Below are 25,878 nucleotides of genomic sequence, written 5' to 3'. Positions count from 1 at the left end.
GCTTAGGCTCACAGGAATTGCTTACCCACATAAGGCCATTTAGGCTTGATTAGTTTTGCTGTTAAAAAACAAAACAAAAAAATCACAATGAAAAAACAAGAGCCACTGCACTGACAGCTGGTTTAAGGAAGTTACTAGTACTAAACTGCCTGCTAGTTAGCCAGTGACCTCCATTTGTAACATCAGACTATTATTAAGCAAGCATCCCCGGTCCTCCAGTCCAAGGTGGCACACAACAAGCTACAGTCCTGTATCAAAAGAGGTGCAGGAATTAAACCGGGTAAATACACTTTTGGGCAGGCCCATCGCTACAGGACAGGCAAAACAAACAGTTGCTTGGGGCCCCGAGCTGGCCTGGGGCCCCCAACTTCCCCTTCCCAGGCTGTAGCATGGCCAAGCTCCTCTTCCTTCCTTCCTGGAGTCCTGTCAGTCCAGCTGGGTACCGCGCATGATACAGGAAGTGCACACTGAGTGCTCACTTCCTTTTAGTCCGGCCGGGAACACAGGAAACTGAATCTCCTGTACCGCACGGTACCCAGCCCAGCCCGGGGAATATCTGATAGGGGACTGCGGACCCATAATGATAGAACACCGGACTGACAGGAGGAAGAGGAGCTCGGCCACGCTACAGCGGCAGCCTACAGGGAAAAAGGGGAGGTGATAATAGAAAAAACATAGGGACTGGGGGGGGGGGGGGGGGGGAGTAAGAACATAGGTGTAAAAAATTAGTGTAGCGTTAACGTAGGCTTTGCGTGCGGGGGGTGCTTGAGGGCCCCCCTTTTGCTTGGGGCCCCCAAATCCCTTCAAACGGCCCTGCTTTTGGGCAATGGGTCAGTTTGCAGTTTTACACTGATTCTGCTATATTTGGTATGGGGTTGGACAGTCTTCTTATGAACATTATGAAGTTATATCCGTATTATTATGCAGTTAGAAGTATAGTAAATCAGCAAAAAACATAAATTTCCCATAAAAGATCTTTTATTTCAGCAGATATTAATAACACCAAACAAAATGCTGAAACCTTTTAGCCACCAAACTCTATGACTAAAGCCTTGTACACACGACCGGTTTTCCCAGCAGGAAAACTGCCAGGAGAGCTTTTGGCCAGGAAAACCTGACGTGTGTATGCTTCCTCGCAGTTTTCCCATCAGGAAAACAGCCGGGAAAATGGAGAACCTGCTCTCTATTTTCCCATCGGGATTCCCAGCGTTTTTTTTTTCCCACCTGATCTACTACTCACCTATGGGAAACGAGGCAGTGCAGATGGAGCATACACACGGCCGGGATTCCCGGCCAAAGCTCCATGGCAGTTTTCCTGACGGGTTCTCAGCTTTCCCCTCGTTTTTTTTCGGCAGACTTTTTACCGCCACGAAAACCGAGCGTGTGTACAGGGCTTAAGTAACTCATGGCTGGAAAAGCAACAGCTTTTCTGAGGTTTTTTAGTCTTAAGTCTCGTACAAACAATCGGATTTTCCGCAGAGAAAGCGTCAGACTTTTGTCCGAAGGGCGTTAGCCAGGAATTTGTCTTGCATACAAACGGAAAAGAATTGTCGACCAACAAACGCGAACGTAGTGACGTACTAGACATACTTCTTGACTTTTCAGCTGTTTAGCACCACCCTTTGGGCTCCTTCTGTTAATGTTGTGTTTAGTGAGCATTGCTTTCCGATCATGGGTGTTTGTACTTTGGAGTTTTGTCCGACGGACCGTGGAAAATCCAACAACAATTGTCCGATGGATCGTAAAAACGGTCGGATTTTCAGCCAACAACACACAATTCCCATCGGAAAATCCGATCGTGTGTATGAGGCTTTAAATAAGGATGTGTGGAAAAGTGTTTTGTTTGGGATATTCTGTTTACTTTATGAATGAATGAATGAATGAAAAATTTATATAGCGCGGCACATGCGAACTGAATCGCCTCTGGGCGCTTGTTGATTAAGTCTCATGCCTTTCAAAAAAGCAGGGTTTTGATCTGCCTTCTGAAAGACAGGTGGTTTTGCTCCAACCGAATGCTGGTTGGTAAGACATTCCAAAGCCTGGGGCCCTGGAAAGCAAACCTTCTTTCTCCTTTGGACTTGTATTTGGTTATAGGAACCTTGACCAGATTTTGGTCGGTGGAACGCAAAATGCGACTGCAATTGTGCAGTTTGATCTTGTCGCATAGATATCTAGGAGCCTTCCCATGGATGCACTTATGTGTCAGGCAGAGTGCTTTGAATGCAATTCTGTCCTTCACTGGCAGCCAGTGAAGGGATCTCAGTGAAGGTGAGATTGATTCCCAAGATTTTTTCCCAGTCACCAGTCTGGCGGCCGTATTCTGTACGACTTGGAGACGAGCGATTTGGTACTTGGGTAGCCCGAGGTAAAGGGCATTTGCATAGTCCAGTCTGGAATTCACGATTGTTCCCACCACGACTGCTACGTCTTCTTTAGGAATAAATGGAATCAGTCTGCGTAGTAGGCGCATCAAATGGTGCGCCCCGCTGACTACGGACCCTATTTGTGCGTCCATTGTCATGAAGGTGTCAAACGTGACTCCCAGACTTTTGACTTTGGAGCTAGGTGCGATGATTTGTCCCAGAATGGGAGATGGTGTCCAGTTTGTTGTCGGTGGTTTCTTCCGCCTGGCATCAAAGATAAAGAGTTCTGTTTTAGCATTATTGAGTTTGAGATAACTCTTAGACATCCAGTTTTCTATTGAAGAGAGACATTTCTCTAATCTTAGATGATGATCCTTTTTGTGGCAGATGCGAAAATACAACTGCGTGTCGTCTGCATAAGAGTGATAAAGTAGTTCATGGCTACTGATTATATCAAAGAGAGGACGAAGATAGATATTAAACAGCACTGGAGACAAGGGGGATCCTTGGGGGACCCCACATGTCACCGTGCGTTTTTCAGATGTGAAGGATCCCAGTTTCACTGTTTGTGATCGGTTTCCAAGAAACGAGGAGAACCATGGTAAGGCATCTTCTGAGACTCCGGCGACTTCTGTTAGTCGTCTCAGTAGCAATTTGTGGTCTACTGTGTCAAAAGCAGCGCTTAGGTCCAGCAGAACCAGGAGACATGATTCTCCTTCGTCTGCGGCCTCAAGCGCATCGTCCCATATTTTCAGTAAGGCCGTTTCTGTCCCGTGTCCGGGACGGAACCCGGATTGAAATGGATCGAGTAGATTTTGGGTGTCCAGATGCTGTTGCAGCTGATTTACCACCACTTTCTCCATTATCTTGGACAGAGCATTTAGACCTGTTATGGGACGGCGGTGAGTTGGGTCCATAGGATCCAAATTAGGTTTTTTCAAGATCGGCAGAATTGTGCCCTCTTTCAGCAGGGAAGGCACTATGCCTTCCTTAAATGACTGATTTATAAGCTGCGTGATCGGAGGCGCCAGGATGTCGGCACATTCCTTCAGTAGCTTGGTGGGAATGATGTCATTCGGTGCTGTGCTGTCGCGCAGCAGGCCAATAAATTTTTTTGTTGTATCGATGGAGATGGGTTCCAAAGTGAACTTAGTTGATTGTAGAGGCGTTCGGTCGTTGTTTTGATTGAAGACGGGGCTGAGTGGAGAATTGTTTTGCCGAATACTTACCCGAATTTTCTCGATTTTGTCGATGAAGAAATCCGATAGTTCATTGCAGAACTCTTGGGTGTCTGAAGTGGGGACTTCTAGACAACCCGGATTCATGGTCTGGGTGACCATCCTGAAGAGTTCGCGAGGGCGATTCATTGCGCTGTTAATCACCCTGGAGAAGTGAAATTTTTTGGCTTTGAAAATTTCCTTGTGGTAGCGCGTAGTTACTGCTTTGTAGATGTTGAGATGGTCTTCTGACGGACTTCTTTTCCAGGAGGCTTCCGCTCTCCTGCGCTCTTGCTTCAATAGCGACAGTTGGTTATTGAACCAGCTGGACTTTTTTTCCCGGCTGCGGAGTTTGCGCTTTGGTGCTGCTAAGTCGGCTGACTGTAGCAGAGCTGCATTAATGGCATCCAAAGTATCTGAGGCTGCTAATTGAGGAGGAATAGCCCCAATTCGGTTTCCCAGGGTAGATCTGAAGAGTTCCGAGTGGAGCTTCCTCTGAGATCTAGCCCAGTGTATTGTCACCGGCTTGGGTACTTTCCTGACTAATGGTACTTTATATGTACAGATTCTGTGCTCAATCGGCTGGTGATAAAGGACAGGTATGTGCATTCCTTGAATGTCACCAATAATGTTCTGCAGGTATGACATGTAGACATGTCACTCCACCAAGTGCATAGTCTGTACACGATGTACATGCCTAAACAGAATGGTTAAAGGAAATGTATACTGGTCTGTACATTTTCTGGGCTCAGTGTTTTATGTTTTATGTTTACCAGGTAAATATGAACTGCTTTTCTGCAAACAGCCTGTTGTTTCCAGAACTCAAGAGCCCAAGCTAAAATTGCACACACAATTGAACAACTGAAGCGACTCATCCCTGTTCCTTCCAATGTAAAATGGCCATTTAATGCATTGCATGGCATATACCGCTAATTGGGATTGCTAAACAGCTGGTCCCTAGTGTTGTTTGTTAATGATTATTATTCCTCTATTATGTATTATTATTTATGTTGAAACTCTCCTCAGAGAGTATTTAATGCTGAGATCTTCCTGTCTGATGACAAAATGTGTTATCTTTGTTGGTCTTTTAAAGAAAGTACATCTTTGTAATTACAACTTTCAGATTTGCAGTGACTTGAACATTTGTTTACACTATGGTTCTACTGATGTATTTTATATGATAGTATCTTGTTACTTAAATAAAATACATTATTATTAATTATTTAAATACAGAGAGGTGATTCGTGCTCTCTACATTATATTATTAAATACTTTAACTATACTTATAAAGAAGATACACCAATAGGGGAAGTTCCACTTATTTACATCCTCCCCCCCTCATTTGGCACTTTTTGGGGGGAGTGGGCACCTGGTTTTGACACCACTTTCAGTCAGGTTGCTGCGGCAATCCTAGAGAAAGTTGGGACCTCCCTCCTTCCCCTGCAGCCTTCTGGGACACATCACAGGTCCCAGATGACTGAGGGACCATTCACAAAGCACAGCGCTACTTGCACATGTGTAGTGGGAAATGGGCAGTGAAGCTTCAAGGCTTTATTGCTGGTTTCCATTAGGAAAGATGCCAGTACCTGTACCCAAAGCCAATTGAAGAATGGCTCGGGTGAGGAGAATGCTGGATTGTACGAGACTGAAAATTAGTTAAATATCAATGGTGTTTTTAGGTTACGTATTTCACAAACATTGGTAGCATAATTGTACTGTATAAGGGCTTGCTTATTTAATTAATGTCATTGACATACTTTAGCAAAAAAATAGGCATTTGTATAATGCATGTGGTGGAAAAGGGGATAGTACTTATCGCTGAAATCATTTTCTGTATCAATTTGTCTAGGTGTGTCAATTTGTGGACATATTAGCTCTTTTGCGAATATAAAAACACATGAACTTTTCATTCATTTTAGTTACAGTTTTTATGTGTTGTATGCTGGGATGTGGTAAAATGCAAAATATGCTTTTTGATAAACTATAATCCATGGACACCCATAGATGGAAACTGTACCATTTGCTACAGTGGTATAGATGTTTATTTGATGGTTCTGTCTTTTTAAAACTCAACAAAACTGAAGCAGTGAAAATGGGGACTTTTTTTGCTGGGACCAGGGCCGGGACAAGGGGTGGGCAGGAGGGACGGCTGCCCTGGGCACTGTGGTATCATGTGGGGTAGGGGGGCACCACAAGCAGATTTGGGGGAGGGAATTTGTGTTGGATGGGGGAATTTGGGGGAGGGTGGTAGGGGGTTAGAATTGTTCTAGGAGGGGAAATTTGGGTAGGTGTGCTGGGAGCGGTAATTTGGGAGAATTTGTGTTGGAAGGGGGATAGGTGAAGAGGATTTTTGCTAGGAGGGAGTGATTTGGGGGGGTTGTGCTAGAAAAGGCAATATGGCTCTGAGGAGTGATTTGTGCTAAGATCAGTAAACAAAATTTGGATTGTGGGGGTGGGATTTATGCTAGTAGGGACAATTGGGGGTATTTGTGCTAGGGCGAGGGGATTTGGAATGGGGGAGAAGTTTTGTGCTTGGAGGGGAAATTTGAGGGGAAGAGGACTTGTGCTGGGGTTTTTTTTTCGGGGGGGATATGTGCTGAGGGCATATGGGAAGAGAGAGGATTTGAGCTGGGGGTGTGGCTTTGTACTGGGAGGAAAGGGGGATTTATGCTCAGGGGGAGAATGCTGATTAGTGCTCAATTTTGTATTGGGTGGGGGGAATTTTTGCTGACACATCTTTGCCAATACATCTTGGGGGGGCGCAATTTGGCATGATCGCCCTGGGCTCCAGAGAACCTTGTCCCGGCACTGGCTGGGACTTAAGGTAAGTGATTCTAAAGCCAAAGTGTTTTCTTCTATTCAAATAAAAATCATTTTATACTTACCTGCTCTGTGTAATGATATTGCACAGAGACGGTCCCTTACTTCTTCTTTAGCAGTCTTCACCGATGCTGTCCTCTCCTTCTTAGCAAGATTGCCCCCATAATAAGCTATAAGGTATGGGGGCACCAGTGTGGGCCAGCTCGCGAGCCGGGCTGTGTGCGTCAATAAAGAACACACAGTGCGACTCGGCTACACACCCCACTACCTCCTCACAGGATCTGACTGACACAGTGAAGTCTGTGAATCCAGAAAGAGAGGAGAGCTGCACTACCTTTCGAAAGGTGTCCTGTGAGTGTTTAGGGGCGGGGGACAGGGAACAGAAGCGCTAATGGAATGTTTTTTGGCTTAATGCAGGGAGTGAATTAAGTTATAAATGTTTTGTCTTTAGAACTGCTTTAAGCAACGGAAAGTGGAAGGCCAGCAAGGTACAATAATCTATATTAGTCATTCATATTCTGGGACTTTCCACCACAATGAAATTAGCTGATCGACATTACTGCAGTTAGCAGTGCTGTACTGAATAAGACAACAATAGGCATTTAATTTAGAAATTTGGGTTGTTAAGGGTTGTGGGTGTAAGGTGAAACAATGCAAAACACATTATGTATTCATATGTATTCATACATAATAGATTCAGATGGTTGGTAAGTGTGTATGTGTATATATCTATCTATATATATATATATATATATATATATATATATATATACACACACACCGATCAGCCATAACATTATAACAACCCAACTAATATTTAGTATGGCCCCCTTTTGCTAAAACAGCCCTGATCCATTGATTCATGAACTCCAAAGTAACATACACATGAATGGATTTCAAGGTTTCCCAGCAGAACATTGCACAAAGCATCACACTGCCATTGCCAAATTGCCTTCTTATACCGCATCCTGTTGCCATCTCTTCCCCAGGTAAGTGGCACACACGCACCCGGCCATCCACATGATGTAAAAGAAAATGTGATTCATCAGAACAGTCTACCTTCTTTCATTGCTCCATAGTCCAGTTCTGATGTTAATATGACCATTGTAGAAGCTGTTCGCTATAGACATGTTTCCCCATGGGCTTCACAGCCCCATACACAACAAACTGTGATGCCCATTTTTTTCTGCTTTCACCACATCAACTTTATGGGCAACATCAATCAAATAGTTGGGCAGTGAAAGACCAAGAGGCACCACATCCCCAAATTTGTAGAAATGGGAGCAAAAATTGTACTTTACACAGTGAGAATTGTTTGTTCTTCTACCTATAGTATCAATAATATGCAGCATTCATAAGACTCCTGAAGAAGCTTATATGGTGAAACATGTAGAGTGGAAACTGCTGAGCGTATTGTTGCTAAAAAAATCTTGTGATGGTCTTTAAAGTATATTTTAAAATTGACATGTAATAAAAATATGATGTTTTATTAAATTTTATATATGGTGTGAAGTAATTGTTTTTTAGGCACCTTTAAAGTCCCATTTTTGCGGCCGTATCATTGTCGTGCTGAACACGAACAGGCCAGCCTTGCAGTCTGCAAGGCCAAACTTTGAGGGCCAAATGAATTGCCCGAATCTCCAGAATGTTGATGGGTAGGAGCTTTTCAGCTTTTCAGCCCCGGACCACTTCCCCTGGGCAGATGCTTCTTCTAGCACTGCCCCCCAGCCCAGAAGGCTGGTGTCTGTGGTCACCACTTTCCAGGTAACAGAAGTGAAGGATTCTCCTTCTGACAGATTTTGGGGGAGCAACCACCAATTGAGGCTCTGGCGAACCCCTGGAGATAAGATCATAGGAAGATCCAGGGCCTGAAACTGGGTATAAGGGACAGCCTCAAATGAGGCTACCATGTTTCCCAACAGTCCAATGAATAGACGGATGGAAGGCTTTCTTTTTGCCTTTACCAGTCTGACCAAGTCTATTATGGCTTTTGCCTTTGGCTTGGGAAGGAATACCTTGCTTAGTCTACAATCATGCCCAAGTACTCTAGCTTTCTTTGAGGCTGCAAGGAAGATTTCTTCAGATTGAGGACCCAGCCTAGATATTCTAAATTGTGGCCCAAGCGTGCAGCGGACTGATCTATGATCAACAGATCGTCCAGGTAGGCTGTTATCGCTATGCCTCATGCCCTTAGACTTGCCAGGGCCGGGGTCAATATCTTAGTGAACACTTGAGGTGCTGTAGCCAGCCCAAAAGGAAGGGCCACAAACTGGAAGTGGCGCTGATCCACCGCAAACCTTAGACATCTTTGGTGAGCGGGAAATATTGGCACATGCAGATATGCATCTCTGATGTCTATTGATGCCAGGAATTCTCCTCCCTGAAGGGTGGAAACAACTGACCGACTAGACTCCATGCGGAAGGAGCAAACGTTCAGAAACTGATTCAGACTCTTTAGATCTAGGATAGGTCTGAGATCCCTGTTTGGTTTTGGAACCGTAAACAGATTTGAATAGAATCTTGACCCCTGATCTTCTGGGGCTAACTCCAAGATTACCCCTTGGGACAACAGGTGTTCCAAGGCCAACAGTAGAGGCCCTCTTTTTTCTGGATCTTTGACAATTCTCAGAAAACGGGGTGGCGGAAGTTCTCTAAATTCTAGCTTGTAGCCTGAGGACACTGTGGCGATGACCCACTTGCCCTGAACCTTGTTCCGCTAGGCCAGTGATGGCGAACCTTTGCACCCCAGATGTTTTGGAACTACATTTCCCATGATGCTCATCTACACTGCAGAGTGAATGAGCATCATGGGAAATGTAGTTCCAAAACATCTGGGGTGCCAAGGTTCGCCATCACTGCGCTAGGCGTTTGCAAAAAGCAGCAGCCTTCCCACCACTCAGCCGAGCGGGGGCATCCCTTCATAGGGAAGTTTTGGGGGTCTGTTTCGACTTTGAACCTCAAGTTATTTTCTGCCCCTGGGCTTGGCTCTGGGCTTTTCCCCTAGTGTTAGACTGGGACAGCCGTCGCCATTGCCTGGAGACTGAGTTTCCAGGGGCTGGAGAAAGAGTACGTTTAAATGAGGGATGCTTAGGCCTTGTACACACGATAGGTTAACCAGAGGACAACGGTCTGAACGATCATAACAGCAGTTCCACCGCTTGATCGTTCTTATAGGCGACGGGAGGGTACATCCCCCCTCCCGCCGCCATCCGGTGCTTCTCCGGGCTCTCTCATGGCACAGAATCGCCGGCATGAAAGGATGATATCTGAGTGATGCCTCTAGCTGCAGGCATCATTAGATATCCCCCACAAAGTCAAGGACATCATATGACGCCCACCCAGGATGGGAGATCCCATCTGTGGATGTCATATGACATAGCTGGGTAATGAAGTGGTTAATGAAAGAAAAAAATCTGAAATACAAAAAAAAAAAAAAAAAATTGAATTTTTTTTATTGCAATGAATTTTGCACAACGATAATAATTATTCCCCAATGTGTACCAATTAATTAAAAGCGCTGAGCCCTGGAGTACGTGAAAGCCAACCCTCGAATAAAATCTATAAAAGTTTGTTGCTACAGTAATTGGTAATCAATAGCAACTAGTCATTAAGAACAATGATAGATTCAAGTAAACATTTTAATAATAATAATAATAATAATAATATATAAATATGAAAATAAAAATATAAATAAAGAGAAAAATGTACACACATACTTGGATAAAAAAAAAAAAGAAACCAAACCAAAGAGACAGGACCTGTTGGTATAAAGAGCTCCTGGATGGACACCCATATGAAGGCAAAAAACACAAAAAAAGAATAAAAACAGAAGGGGGAAGAGGACCCAGGAGCGGATCCAGGGAGGGCAATGGGGAAATTGCCCCCTCCGAGAATGCGGGTGAGTGAGACAGTGAGTGGGCGGGCGGGTGGGACCGTGGGTGAGAGAGTCGGCGGGTGGGTCTGTTGGTGAGAGACAGCAGGGGCGTGCCCGGCGGCTCGGTTGGTGAGCGGGCAGGTGAGAGAGCGGGTGAGTGAGCAGATGTGCGGCTCGTGTTTGAGCGGGCTGCTGGCCAATCAGGGAGCCAGTGGGCGGGGGAGAAGAGAGATGACATCATCTCTCGGCGCCCGCCCTGCATTTCTGCAGTTCCGTCCTCACTGTGCAAGCTGCCGCGGCAGCAGAGAGATTACATCATCTCTCTGCTGCCTGACTCTGGGACACAGCAAGTGACAATCCGCAACGTGTGGCATGGGACGTGGCAAGTGACAATCTGAATCTGGTGACAGGCGACGTGACAAGTGACAATCCACAACGTGTGGCAAGTGACAATCTGTATTTGGTGGCAGGTGACAATCCGCAACGTGTGGCAGGTGAGGTGGCAAGTGACAATCTGCATTTGGTGGCAGGTGACGTGGCAAGTAACAATCTGCATTTGGTGGTAGGTGACAATCTGCATTTGGTGGCAGGCGACGGTGGCAAGTGACACGCTCAGGGCTCCCACTGATTCAGCATTATGGTGAGTTGAACTATTTCATTTTTTATAACAATGTAATAATAGAAATAATGTGCTTCAATCATCCTGACACCATATCAACCATGGTGCCGTGATGATTGAAGCCCCAACACCAGCCATTTCCCTGATAAATTTTACCCCAAAAAACATATTTTTCTGGCAGTGCCCCTCCCAAGACTAAACTCTGGATCCACCCCTATGAGGACCGGGGGTCATATAAGAGTCTGATCATCAAACCCCACATTCAGGCCCCTATGCGATAAGGCTCCTAAACGATGTATCCAAAAGGTTTCTTTGTGTTTCTCCACGTAAAGGTTTCTCCGCGTAAAGAAGGCCACAGGGGTATATCAGGCAATATACTACAAATTGTGAACCACAATTGATGAATTGTCGAATGGCATGGGTTTGGCCATCACTACCTGTAACCTCCTTCTTCCTATGCCACATGAATTAACATACTCCACAGTTAGGGACACCACAAAAAGCTAGCCTTTTGGTCAAATAAACTGCTCCAGCATTGGTTGGCCATAGTTTACGGACTCTGGGGCAATATGTCCCCTTAAGTTCCTGGCTCTAACGAAAAAGACATTCGGCATTCTGGAATAACATTGGTCAAACAAGGATCTCGGTGGAGAATACTCCAATATTTTTCTATGATCCACTTAATAGGGAAGACCTTGTTTGTGTATCGAGTGTTAAAAGTCACATCAGAATGGCTGCAAGTACCATTATTTTCCTTGACTGAGCCATTCCCATCAGGGTATTTCAGCCTATATTTGGTGTGTGCATCTTGATTTTTTTTGCATAAACAGTTCATTGAATTTTTCACGGTGATACAAAAGATTTTTTTATTTTTAATATTTTTTATTTATTTTTGGTTTTTCCCACCCCTTTGAGGGCGTGGCTCTTTTTGACACACAATTTTCAATTCCACCATTCCCTATAAAAGTGCTTGCCCATGGTGTACGAAATTAGCCTAGCTCTGAGGAAGGGGGAGCGCCCCCGAAACACGTTAGCTGTACCCCATGTTCTGTGCATGTCCATGCACTGTGTTTATGGCCTTTTGTCAGTTGCATTTGGTGAGTACTCACTTTTATATAATAGTTTCTTTTAATTAAATTCTCTCTGGTAATGCACTAGGTGTGCACGCCTTTCATTTCTGTTTTTCTTACACTGCCATTAATGTCTACACCGCTGGCAACAAAAGTGAGTACACCCCTTAGTGAAAATTGGGCCCAAAGTGTCAATATTTTGTGTGGCCACCATTATTTTTCAGCACTGCCTTAACCCTCTTGGGCATGGAGTTCACTAGAGCTTCACAGGTTGCCACTGGAGTTCTCTTCCACTAATCCATGGCGACATTATGGAGCTGGTGGATGTTAGAGAGCTTGTGCTCCTCCACCTTCCGTTTGAGGATGCCCCACAGATACTCATAAGGGTTTAGGTCTGGAGACATGCTTGGCCAGTCCATCACCTTTACCCTCAGCTTCTTTAGAAAGCCTGTGGCCCAGTCTCCAAAGGGAGGGGATCAGGCTCTGCTTCAGTATGTCACAGTACATGTTGGCATTCAGGGTTCCCTCAATGAACTCTAGCTGCCCAGTGCCAGCAGCACTCATGCAGCCCCAGACCATGACACTCCCACCACCATGCTTGACTGTAGGCAAGACACACTTGTCTTTGTATTCCTCACCTGGTTGCCACCACACATGCTTGACACCATCTGAAGCAAATAAGTTTATCTTGGTTTCATCAGACCACAGGAAATGGTTCCAATAATCCATGTTCTTAATCTGCTTGTCTTCAGCAAACGGTTTGCAGGCTTTATTGCGCATCATCTTTAGAAGAAGCTTCCTTCTGGGACAACAGCCATGCAGACCAATTTGATGCAGAGTTTGGCGTATGGTCTGAGCACTGACAGGCTGACCTTCCAACCCTTGGTAATCTTCTTATAGCCTAGGCCATCTTTATGTAGAGCAACAATTCTTTTTTTCAGATCCTCAGAGAGTTCTTTGCCATGGGTGCCATGTTGAACTTGCAGTGACCAGTATGAGAGAGTGAGAGCGATAACACCAAATTGAACACACCTGCTCCTCATTCACACATGAGACCTTGTAACACTAATGAGTCACATGACACCGGGGAGGGAAAATGGCTAATTGGACCAAATTTGGACATTTTCACTTAGGGGTGTACTCACTTTTGCTGCCAGCGGTTTAGACATTAATAGCTGTGTGTTGAGTTATTTTGAAGGGACAGCAAATGTACACTGTTATACAAGCTGTACACTCACTACTTTACATTGTAGCAAAGTGTAATTTCTTCAGTGTTGTCACATGTACATACACATGTATATACATACGTATACACGCACACATACACACACACACACATATATATATACACACACAGGCATATACTGAATATAATCAGTATTAAAGATAAGAAATGGTGTAGAAAAAAATCATAACCATGTCTTCATATTTTTTTACATTTCCCTTGCTTTAAAAACTGAAATTACTATATTGATTTGTTGACTGAAGTTGCTATTTAAAGTATAGCGTAACTGTGTTATATGGAAAAAAGCAGTTAAATCTACTTCACCAGGTTGGATGAAATGACATTTAAAATTATAGATCAAGTTCTACAATCCCACCCCGGTCACGCACTCTCAAATTACTACAAATGTATCACGATAATTGAGAAAAAAATATAGATCTTAAAAAGCTCTTCATATGAAGCAAAGAGTAAGATATAATTATACAAGGTCACCTGTTCTGCTGCAATTAGCAACACAATACAGAGAGGAAGCAGTCATATCAACAACTCACAGGGGCTTATTTAGTAAAGCAAATTAACAAAAACAGGGATACGACAATATGGTGCACTTGCATTGCTGATTGTATGCATTATAGTGTCAATGTGGTGCAATTCTGGTGTTTCTAAGTTTTTACCTAAAAATTACCAACTTGCTGAAGATAAAAATAGGTATATCAAAAAATCTCATATTCTATGCTGTCATTGGAAAAAAGCAGCAAATGTACAATTATTTATCATTGGAACTTCTAAGTAGCAGTATATGGTTACTGTACACTGGCTAACGCTTGAAGTTCTGAACATGCACACACACATATGCACATGAACAGTACCTTTGCCCACCTGTACAGAACCTGGAGGATTTTTGCAAATTCTCTTTTTTAGTTTAGGCATGTCATGGTTTAGATGGCATATCTTTAGACGCTGGAGGGTTTATTCTATAGCAAACCACACTCGTTGTGTACAATATGCAAGCCTGTCCAGTCTAAGCTCAGTGCTGATAAGAGACACTAAAAAAAAACATCATACTGTATGACAATCTTGCTATCGGGATTGCAATGCTAAAAAAAAAGAAAAGCTTTGTAAATGAGCAAAAATTTAAATTGAAGTGCCACATCGCTGCTAAGAGGTCCAAATACAACTTTATTCCAAAAAAAAAGTCAGGGGACAATCCACAGTGTAACCAAGGCATTTTGGGGGTCCAAAAAAACCTTCATTGGTGCTAGAAAAAACAAAGATATCAGAGAGCACCTCAGATAGTGGGTGGGAATCTGATGTATGAGGTTGGATAGCCGTGAGGAGATTGTTTAGAGATTGTACAATGAGAATGTATAGTGTATAGCTTGAGTTATACACATATTACATTTTGGATATATTTTACTAATATATATATTCTCATCAGGTTCATATTTTATTTCGTATGTATTAATATTATTTTTTTTATTATGTTTTTTTATCCACTTGTTGAACTGAAATTGAGGCTCTTGTATCTGATTATTTATTCAGTGGAACCTGCCATCAATTTAACATTTTTATACATACATTACTATGGGTTTATTGGTATTTGGTTTTAACCCAGAGGAGGGCATGTTGTATTGATATGGAGATATGGAACATTGGATTGTGCCCCTGAACTTAAAGTTGTATCTGGACCTCTTAGCAGTGGTGTGACACTTAAATTTCTATTTTGTTACATTACAATTATGCACACCTGTGTGTTCCTTTTTCTTGTTTGCTTGTTTTGTCACTCTTTAAAAACAATAAAAATCTATTGTAAAAGAAAAAAAAACAACTTTTATACACAGTTATTTCCATGACATTTTACAATACAGAAGATGAGCACTGTTTTTTTTTTTACTTGCTTACTGTCTGTTTTTAACCAAAATCCTTGTGTGCAGAGAGGGCGCTAGGTCCCTCCACTGAATTGTTCAGCTATGATTTTCAGCCTGGACATCAGCTTGTAGTCTAAATCAGGAGAAAGCAGCCTAGGGAGACAATACTGCTCCTATATAAATGTACCGTGAATGAGCATTGTCACCACAAGACACCAAGTGTCTTACTGGCAGGATCACTGGGGAAATAAAGGGAAAAAATTCCTGAAAAATAAAACTTATGCAACTATTAGATTTGATGATTGGTAACCTGGTAATTGGTAATATATTTTAAGTAAATTCAAAACATTATAGTAAATCACAACATAAATCTGCTGGCTGTAAGGCCTCGTACACACGATCGGAATTTCCGATAGAAAAAGTTAGACGGAATTTTTCCATCGGAAATTCCGACCGTGTGTATGCCCATCAGAGTTTTTCCATTGGATATTCCGATGAATTCCATCTGAGTTTACATAGAGAACATGTTTTACCCAGATCTACCCATCCACAAGACGGAACTAGACCGAGTCCACAGAGCCCTAACTGCGCCTCGATCAGATGGTCTTCCGAGGGATATTATAGTTAAACCTCATTACTATGAAGTAAAAAAAAGAGTGATGGGTAAAGCAAGAGTGATCGCAGACTTACGCCTGAGAGAACATTCTATACAGATCTTTGCTGACATTTCACCTGCTACTATACAAAAACGCAAAGCAATGAAACCCTTATTACAACCACTCGTTGCTAATAACATCAAATACCATTGGGCCTTCAGGTTCCGATTGAACTTCACCTTACAAAATAAAAAACACGCTTTCTCAACTTGGTCTAAAGGGTGAAACACTACTCAAAAATCCAGGATTGATCTCTACTGATCCTGAAAATACCCCCCACACCCCACAAGCCAAAAATACGAACACCAATTCACAAGGAGACACCTCATCCCAAGTGTGATGCTCTGGGAGAAACAAGTACAAATACAAAGCTCGACCTCCTTGATGATGACTGTCAAGAATCCCTTTTGGGTCCTTACAAATGTTAGTTGAAATTATATATTTTTGGGGGGTTTGTTTTAATTTTTACTTTCAAATTGATCCTAGGGTGGGATCACAATTGGAACAACATAAATATTAATTCCTAAGTTTATTGTTATACTTGAATCTCTCTCTTTTAGAAATTAACTTTATTGTTTTTTTTTCTGTTCCTTATTGAAGTTTAAATTTATATTTTTTTAGGGTATAATATTGGCCAGTGGCGGTTGTCATTTGCCCTAGTTTATTTTGTTTTCCTTCGTTATTTTGGAGACTTAAATCAAATTTAGCTCCAACCTAGAGCAACTACTTTTTGAAACGAGAGGTCTATACCTCTTTAACCCCCCCCCCTAGTGCCCCCTTTTCTTTATTTTTTGTATTTCATATTAGTCACGTTTGTTACTCTGTTATTTAATTGTTTTATTTGTTTGATAATCTGAATAATCTCTTTTTCTGAAATTGTTTTCTTTTATTTATCTATATTTATTTTTATTGTTTTATCTCTTCCTCAACTCACCTTCTTTTCTCTTTTCTCTTCTCTCTTTTCTATTTTCTCTTTCTGTCTCTCTTCATTATTTCTATTATTCTTTCATTATTTCTTTTCTTTCTTCTCTCAAATTCTTCTAAGGAGTTCTTAATCCTTGTAATTAACTACTGGATAGACTCATCACTTGAAGAATCCCACAAACATCTGGTACTGGTAAGAGTGTTTGTTATTTCCTAAGTACACCATGGCCACCCGAACTACGAACTTTCCATTTAAATTTGTTGCACATAATGTCCAGGGATTTAACTCTACTATTAAACGTAGAATCCCTACACGCTGATATACTTTTCCTTCAAGAGTCATGTTTCCCTCCTAACTATAATCCTAAATTTCTACACCATTACTACCCTCACTTTTATCTAGCACATGGTCCAAACAAAGCTAGAGGAGTAGCAATATGTTTCCCAAAAAAGATATCTTTCTCACTGGAGAAAAGAAAAATTGACCCAGACGGCAGATACCTGGCATTAACAGGACTCCTAGAAGGCACACTGGTTACCTTGATTTCTTACTATGCACCCAATACAGACCAACTACCCTTCTTTCGTAAATTTTTGTATACAGTATACCCTAAATTAGGGGGAGTCATTCTCTTCAGCGGAGACTCTAACGTAGCCCTAGACTCCATCTTCAATAAGACCAAAAAACCTACATCCACTCCATGACATTTCCCCAAAATCGGATCTGAATTAGCCAAATTATTGCATTACCATAAATTAATTGACATTTGGAGAGAGTTAAACCCATCCAGGAAGGATTATACATTTTTCTCCCATGTTCATGATACCTATTTCAGAATAGATCACTTCTTCACAAACCTTACTAATATATCTCTTTTTAAATCCAGTAAGATTGGGGAAGTAACTTGGTCAGATCACTCTTTACTCTGGACCACATGTGAATCCCTGCAAAACTCCAAGGGTCCCGCTTCATGGAGACTAAATTATTCTCTTTTGAGCGATCCTTCTGTCTGTTCCGAAATAGAGCAACACATTAAGGATTATTTCTCAATTAATATTTCGGAAGACACTTCCCCTGTAATTAATTGGGAAGCCCACAAAACAACGATTAGAGGCTATCTTATACGAATAGCATCTTAAATTAAAAAACAAACTAACTCATTAATTATTGAAAAAGAAAATAAATTAATTCATCTACTTACCCTACACAAATAACACCTGAACCTAGACCTTAGAAGCAAAATAGATTATACCTGATTGGAATTGAACCTTTGCTTAACCACTAAAGCAGAAAAGTACCTTAGATGGAATCAAGCCTCCTTTTACTCATCAAAAGATAAACCCGGAACATCATTGGCTCGAAAAACGTACGCCTCGGTTTCGTCAAACTGTACTTCCTAAACTTAGACAACTAAATTGAAATTTGACACAAAATCCACAAATTATTATGGAAATATTCCAATCGTACTACTCCTCCTTATATTCTGCACAAGGAGACCCACCTCCCAAAACTCTGAATGATTTTTTTACTGATGTGATGTGAAATGTTGGAGGAGGACATTAGTATATCCGAAATACTAACTGCTATAAAACAAACCAATACTTCCAAGACTCCGGAACCTGATGGCTTCTCGGCCTCTTATTACAAGAAATGTGCTCCACTTATAATACCCCATCTTCAGAAATTCTTTAATGCACTACATAACGGAATGTCACTTAATGAAGACTCCAATAGAACCCACATAAGCATGATACCTAAACCTAATAAAGATCATAGTGACGTAGCGAACTATCGCCCAATATCACTAATCAATAACGATTTAAAATTACTCACAAAAATATATACAAACCGATTTAACACATTTTTGGCACAATATATTAATATTGACCAAGTGGGATTTGTTAAAGGACGACCAGATTCGACGTACCGTTGACTTGATCTCTATCTTACATTCTAATTGGGATGGAATGGGTGATAGACAAGGAATGCTTTTGTCATTGGACCTGCATAAGGCATTTGACTCCATTTCTTGGCCTTTTTCTCTTCCACATACTGAAAAGATGGAATTGTGGACCTACATTTTTATGTCTTATTCGTACTTTATACTCCAATCCTTCAGCAAACATTCTTATACATGGACACAAATCTGATCTTTTACAGATAAAAAGAGGTACTCAACAGGGATTCCCTAATGACAATACTCCCTTTTTATACTACTTTTGCACGTTACCAATTCCAATACCATTCACTTACATTAAAAAACTTCAATCGTTAGTATATAAATTCATTTGGGGGAATAGTGGATACAGGGTGGCTCGCTCCACTCTTTACATTTCCAAATGGAAGGGTGGTCTAGGAGTTCTCAATTTTTGAAGTACTATAGAGCTGCTCAAATAGTACAACTTTACCAGATTTTTTCTACAATATATCATCCTGATTGGGTTCTATTGAAAACACAAGCCAGTCCTTCACTACCAATCTTCTGATGTAGCTTCCTTCGAAAAAACGTCGAGCAATTTTAAGTCCCACTTTATCCCACTCCCTGCGTCTATGAGACACAGTATGTAAATTATACCCATTAAAATCTTCACATTCTCCTGTGGCCCCTATATTTAATAATCCACACTTTTCTCCTGGACAAAATTCCCAACAATTTTCATGATGGAGTAATAAGGGTCTTTACAGGATAGCACACTTCATTGACCACAAAGGAGTCAAATCACTACCTTACTTCCAAATAGTATTACAGATTCCATAGTCGGAATTATTTAATCTAGATCTTAATACTCACTTCAAAAAATCCTTGGATAAAGATTCAATAAATATAACTGCTAGAAGCTTGTTTGAAAATAACTGCTTATCCAAACTTGAATCACGGGGAGACATCTCAGAGTTCTATGTTACATATTCAATGATGAACAAACCAAACCTTCTTACCAAATTGCATGGGAATTAGACTTGGGTGAAACTATAGAGAAGGAAATCTGGGAACAGTGGTCGACCATGGTGCACAGAGGAATACTTAATACTTCACTAATAGAAGCAAATTTTAAAGTATTATCCAGATGGTATTTGGTCCCAACGAACTTAGCAAAAATATACCCTGACACTTCACCCCTTTGCTTCAGAGGGTGTGGACAAGAGGGAACCATGTACCATATTTGGTGGTCCTGCCCCAAAGTCCAACGTTTTTGGACCAGAATTTTTTCATTGATTTATTCCATGACTGGACTGAATATACCTAAAGATTCTAAGACGGCACTATTTACAGACCTGCCAGAAGGGACCCCAAGAAATCTTCGAACTCTTATCTTTTTTATTTTTTCTGCAGCAAAAATAGCAATAGCACGTGCATGGAAGACTCCAGCGATTAATCTTGATGTGGTAAAAAAATAAGATTTCTTGGATTATAGTAAATGAAAAATTGAACAGCAGCCTTAAAGATAAACAAGCTGTATTTGTCAAGGTGTGGTCCCCTTGGATTTATTACATCCAAACACCCTAATACCTGAATCTAACTAACAATGAGACTTGAATCATAATACATAAATCCTGCTTTGCTTTGATATGATAACCTCAATTCTTCTTCTTTAAATCTCCTTTCTTTTCTCCTCCTCTACTTACTCATCTGATTAATATTCTTACAATTTATTCCCTCTTCGGGATTTATGAACCTTTAAGTATTACAATTAAAATAACTTCATATCCATTCTAATTATTTTACTATTTTATATTGTTTGTCTTGCATACTGGTATTGGTAACAATACTCACTTATGCAAATTACTCAGTCACTGTGTAACTGCAGATGTATGTTTACAGTTTGTAATTCTATTTGAGAATTGAAAATTCAATAAAAATATTGAGAAAGAAAAAAAACTGCCTGGAGGCAGGTAATTGTTTTGTGTAATAAATAACATTACAGTACATTTCTTCTCTAGTCACTGGGTTAGCATGAAATTTACAATTAAGGTGTGCCATACATTATACAATTTTCTTGTACAATTTTCCTTTAGATTTATCAAACCCATCTAATATGAGCTTAAACCAAATCACTTTCAATTTGTATGCAACAAGGCAGGCCCTTGCACCACATAGCTGAAGGTAAATCTAAAGGACATTGAACAAGAAAATTGTATAATGTATGGCCAGCTTCAGTAACACATAAAACTGTTAAATACATACGTTGCTCTTATACTCTAAAAATAATTTAATTCTCCTCCTACATCTCAAACTCAGAAAAAGTCAACATTTTATTCAGGTGAAAGAAGGGGAGGCAATACATAAAAACATCTTCATATTCAAACTTCTCACACAAAATGTTTCCATAATCTTTTTATACTTACATAGTTATTTAAGACTTAATAAATCTGCTCACATTTAATATGTAACACAATGGGCGTTATTTACGAAAGGCAAATCCACTTTGCACTACAATTGCAAACTACAAGTGTAAAGTGCACTTGAAATTGCATTGAAAGTGCACTTGGAAGTGCAGTTGCTGTAGATCCAAGGGGGATGCAAGGAAAATAAAAAACAGCATTTTAGCTTGCACATGATTGGATAATAAAATCAGCAGAGCTTCCCCTCATTTCAGATCTACCCCTCAGATTTACAGCGACTGCACTTCCAAGTGCAATTTCAAGTGGATTTGTCTTTCGTAAATAACCCCCACTGTTACCAGCTAAAGCGATACCCATGCTAATATATGCAATTTAAATGCATACGTAAAATAAATGTGTACATATTACAAATGTTAGTTTAATTACCTATCCAAATACCCAGGCTAACAGCCATGGCTAAGCGAGGAGTGCGATGTCGTAGTGACTGAAGTGGATATACTGTCACATAGCAACGGTCGACGCTCATTGCGGTCAGAGTTATACAGGTTGCCTGTGCTGTCACCTTGAAAATAAAAGCAATATTGTGTTACGTAAATACACCTTGCTACTTCTTAAATTAAGTCACACAACAATTGATCGGAATTCGTTGTTTGCTGGTCTGAGTTCAACACAATGGGGGATATTTACGAAAGGCAAATCCACTTTGCACTACAAGTGCACTTGAAAGTGCACTTGTAAGTGCAGTTGCTGTAGATCACTGTAGATCTGAGGGGAAGCTCTGCTGATTTTTTCATCCAATCATGTGCAAGCTAAAATGCTGTTTTTTATTTTCCTTGCATGTCCCCCTCAGATCTACAGCGACTGCACATCCAAGTGCACTTTCAGTGCATTTTCAAGTGCACTGGTAGTGCAAAGTGGATTTGCCTTTCGTAAATAACCCCCAATGTATTCTCTTTGGTTGCTATGGGTGAATACACTTAAAATTAGCACTCTTTGTTGATTGGGGCTACAAGTAAGTTACATGTATATACAGTGGGGAAAATAATCATTTGATCCCCTGCAGATTTTGTAGGTTTCAAAGAAACGAGGGGTCTAAAATGTTTATCATATGTGTATTTTAAATGATAGAGACAGAATATCAACAAAAATCCAAAAAAAAAAAACACAATACAAGTGTTATAAAATGAGTTGCAGTTCAGTGAATAAAATAAGTATTTAATCCCTAAGCAAAACGTGGCTTAGTACTTGGTGGTGGTGGAAAAACTTTTGTTGGCAAGCACAGAGGTAAGAAATTTCTTGTAGTTGGTAACCAGGTTTGCACACATATCAAGAGGGATTTTGTTCCACTCTTCTTTACAGATCTTCTCTAAATCCTTAAGGTTTCTTGGCTGTCTCTTAGCAACTCGAAGTTTCAGTTCCCTTCATAATATTTCTATAGGATTAGGTCTGACTCGGCCACTCCTTGACCTTAATGTGCTTCTTCTCAAGCCACTCCCTTGTTGCATTGGCGGTATGTTTTGGGTTATTGTCATGCTGGAAGAACACCATCCCTACAGTCAAGCTTGGAGGTGGAAACAGAATTCTTTGGGGCTGTTTCTGCTAAAGGTACAGGCCGACTTTGCCAAATTGAGGGGCCAATGGACAGGGCCATATATTGTAAAATCTTGAAAAAGAACCGTCTCCCTTAGCCAGAACACTAAAGATGGGTCGTTGATGGGTCTTCAAGCATGACAATGACCCAAAACATAACGCCGAAGGAGTGGCTTGAGAAGAAGCACATTAAGGTCATGGAGTGGCCTAGTCAGTCTCCAGACCCTAATTTTTAGAAAATTTACGGAAAGAACTGAAACTTCAAGTTGCTAAGAGACAGCCAAGAAACCTTAAAGGGGTTGTAAAGGTAAAAAAAAATCCCCTAAATAGCTTCCTTTACCTTAGTGCAGTCCTCCTTCACTTCCCTCATCCTTCGATTCTGCTTTTAAATGTCCTTATTACTTCTGAAAAATCCTCACTTCCTGTTTGTTCTTCTGTCTGTAACTCCACACAGTAATGCAAGGCTTTCTCCCTGGTGTGGAGTGTTGTGCTCGCCCCCTCCCTTGGACTACAGGAGAGTCAGGACACTCTCTATGTTGCAGATAGAGAAAGGAGCTGTGTCTTAGTGGGCGTCCTGACTCTCCTGCTCACCCCTCCCCCCTCAAGGGAGGGGGCAAGCACGACACTCCACACCAGGGAGAAAGCCTTGCATTACTGTGTGGAGTTACAGACAGAAGAACAGGAAGTGAGGATTTATCAGAAGAAATAAGGACATTTAAAAGCAAAATGGAAGGATGAGGTAAATGAAGGAGGACTGCACTAAGGTAAAGGAAACTATTTAGGGGAAAACATGTTTACCTTTACAACCCATTTAAGGACTTCTTTAAAGAAGATCTTTAAAGAAGAGTGGACCAAAATCCCTCCTGAAAAGTGTGCAAACCTGGTCACCAACTTTTGCTTGGGTATCAAATACTTATTTTACTCACTGAACTACAACTTACATTATATTAAAAGGGTTGTACAGACAAAAATATTTTCCTCTTAAATTAAAGTCTGACAGTAGCTGATAAAGTAAAAAGTAATGTTTTGCATTATAACTAGTTTGATACCTGTTGAAATCGAGCTGTTTTATTCACCTCCGTCACTCCTGAATCATTATTCTCACTGACTTCCTGGTTTGCGGTGCACATTCATTCTTGCTACATCACGGCCTAATGGGAACTACAGTTCCCAATAGGCTTAGCCTCCATGCCTGTAAGGGATAAGAGAGCATCTTCACGCAGTGCTGTAGTCATAGAGAGGGGGTGAGCACATTCTGCTTTCCACCATGCAAAACGGATCAGATGCTGGTGGAAAGCAAGAAGAGGAGAGACGGGAAATGGCATTTTCAAACCTGGATTACTGTATTTTGGAGGTCAAAAGGAAAAACGAGGTAAGTGATATTTAAATGCTCTAGCTTACAGCAATCAATTGATCTAATAAAAAACGAACCTTTAGTGTTCCTTTAATTTGTTTTATGTGGAGTTTTTTTCTGGATTTTTGGTTGCTATTCTGTCTATCATTTAAAATAGAAAATAAAAATAAAGTAGCTCTACATTAAAGAAAACAGGCCCCAAACCAAGTAATAAATTCAAACCTAATATATCGTCATCAAATAAGGTTGGTTACTAGGCAAGTTTAAAAAGGATTACCAATGGTAACAACATATTTTAGCATACAAAGTGGTTAACAGTAAGGACTTGGCATAAGATGACATTTTGCATCCAAATCAACATAAACAGTATAATGCTTTATAGGTTATAGATGCAGATTAGGTTTGGAATAAGTGCTCTATAGACTGCAGTCATGTGTGTGGTATGTATTTGGTAGACTTGGAGTCAGTGGCTTAACCTGCCTGGCGGTATTCCCGAGTCTGACTCGGGGTTAGATTTTCCTGCTGCGAGCGGTAACCCCGAGTCAGACTCGGGCTTGCCTCGCTAGATCCACAGGCATGGTTTACTTACCTTGTCCCTGGATCCAACGATGCCAACGCGCTGTGTGAGCGAGTGGGACCTCGCTCGATTCACACAGTGCCTCTGTGTGACGCCGATCTCCATTCCCTGCGACGTTACGACGCACGGGGACGGAGAACGGCGCCAAATTCAAAAAAGTAAACAAACACTATACATACAGTATACTGTAATCTTATAGATTACAGTACTGTATGTAAAAAAAACACCCCCCCCTTGTCCCTAGCGGTCTGTCCTGTGTCATGCATGTCATTTTATATAATAAAAACGTCTCTTTCTCCCTGCAAACTGTAGATTGTCCATAGCAACCAAAAGTGTCCCTTTATGTCAAAAATAGTTTTAGATCAGCTAAAAAACAGCGATAATAAATTATAATCACTTGCAGAATTGTGCGATAGCGATTTGTGGGGAAATTCGTCATAAAAAAAAAAAAATAATGACAGCAACAATTCTGCAACTGAGCAAATTTCAGTGATTTTGATTTGATTACATTATTGAATAATTTTTATTATAATTATATTATTATTTGTTATAATTATTTATAATTATTTATTATATTATAATTTATAGTTTTGTTTTTAAAAAAATGTCATACCCGGGATGCCTATTAGAATCTTGTTTGGTCAGATTTAAGTGAGTTATTTCTAAAAATTACAGACCTACAATATAAAACGCCAAATTTCCTTGCAAATAATGGTACCGCTTTCAGCATGTTTTTTCTGAAAGAATCATACCGCCAGGGAGGTTAATCCCTGCTGGCAGTATTAGAAATGGGTAAGCGGCCCTCTCACCAGTCCCTGGGATGCTGCTGTGACCTCTCGCTGTAGAAGGAGGGGTCCCTCAGTCACTCCCCAAAAGCATCCGGTGATCACTTGTGAGAAGCAGAGGGTGAGTTGATGCTCCAGTCTCACGTGGCAGCTGTGCAGGTGCTGTGCGTTGGACAGTGCTGCCCTGCTCTTGGGGTGTCTTCACTCCCAGTCTCGGACCTTTGCTGTGGTCTCTAGTTTCCTGTGGTCTATGTATGGTCACCAGTTGGCAGGAAATATTCAGGCAGAGGTGCTGTCTTTCTGACTTACTCAGTGCCAAGAAGAACTTTCCAATGCAGTTTATTAAAAATCATATCAACTCCTCCTACCTCAGAATGCCTTCTGGGATCTGTCGTTTAAGGAGTCAATTGGCCCCATTATATGTCTGCTGTCTCAAACTACAACTTCCAGGATTCTCAGCACTCTGCATAGAAGTCTATGGGCTTTAGCACTTCACCTGCTGGGTGTAGAGAGTGGTGAAGCATAACATCCGTTTCTTGAGAGAAGAATAAAAGGTAATGGAGTTGATTTACTAAAACTGGAAAGTGCAAAATC

General features: G+C 41.1%; 1 protein-coding gene across 1 annotated transcript in view; it reads right to left on the bottom strand.

Annotated features, from left to right (window-relative positions):
- Nucleotides 1-25,878, bottom strand: part of LOC120942288 (G-protein coupled receptor 54-like) — a 163,138-nt gene that overhangs the window by 10,011 nt on the left and 127,249 nt on the right. Inside the window, exon 3 of the mRNA XM_040355509.1 lies at nt 21,405-21,540. Within this exon, the coding sequence (XP_040211443.1) occupies nt 21,405-21,540 (136 nt within the window). The remainder of the gene's footprint in view (nt 1-21,404; nt 21,541-25,878) is intronic.

The sequence above is a fragment of the Rana temporaria genome, chromosome 1 (genome assembly GCF_905171775.1).
Source record: "Rana temporaria chromosome 1, aRanTem1.1, whole genome shotgun sequence".
In the NCBI taxonomy this organism is placed as follows: domain Eukaryota; kingdom Metazoa; phylum Chordata; class Amphibia; order Anura; family Ranidae; genus Rana; species Rana temporaria.
The sequence above is the reverse complement of the archived record's forward strand: the minus strand, read 5'-3'. Positions and strand labels throughout refer to the sequence as shown.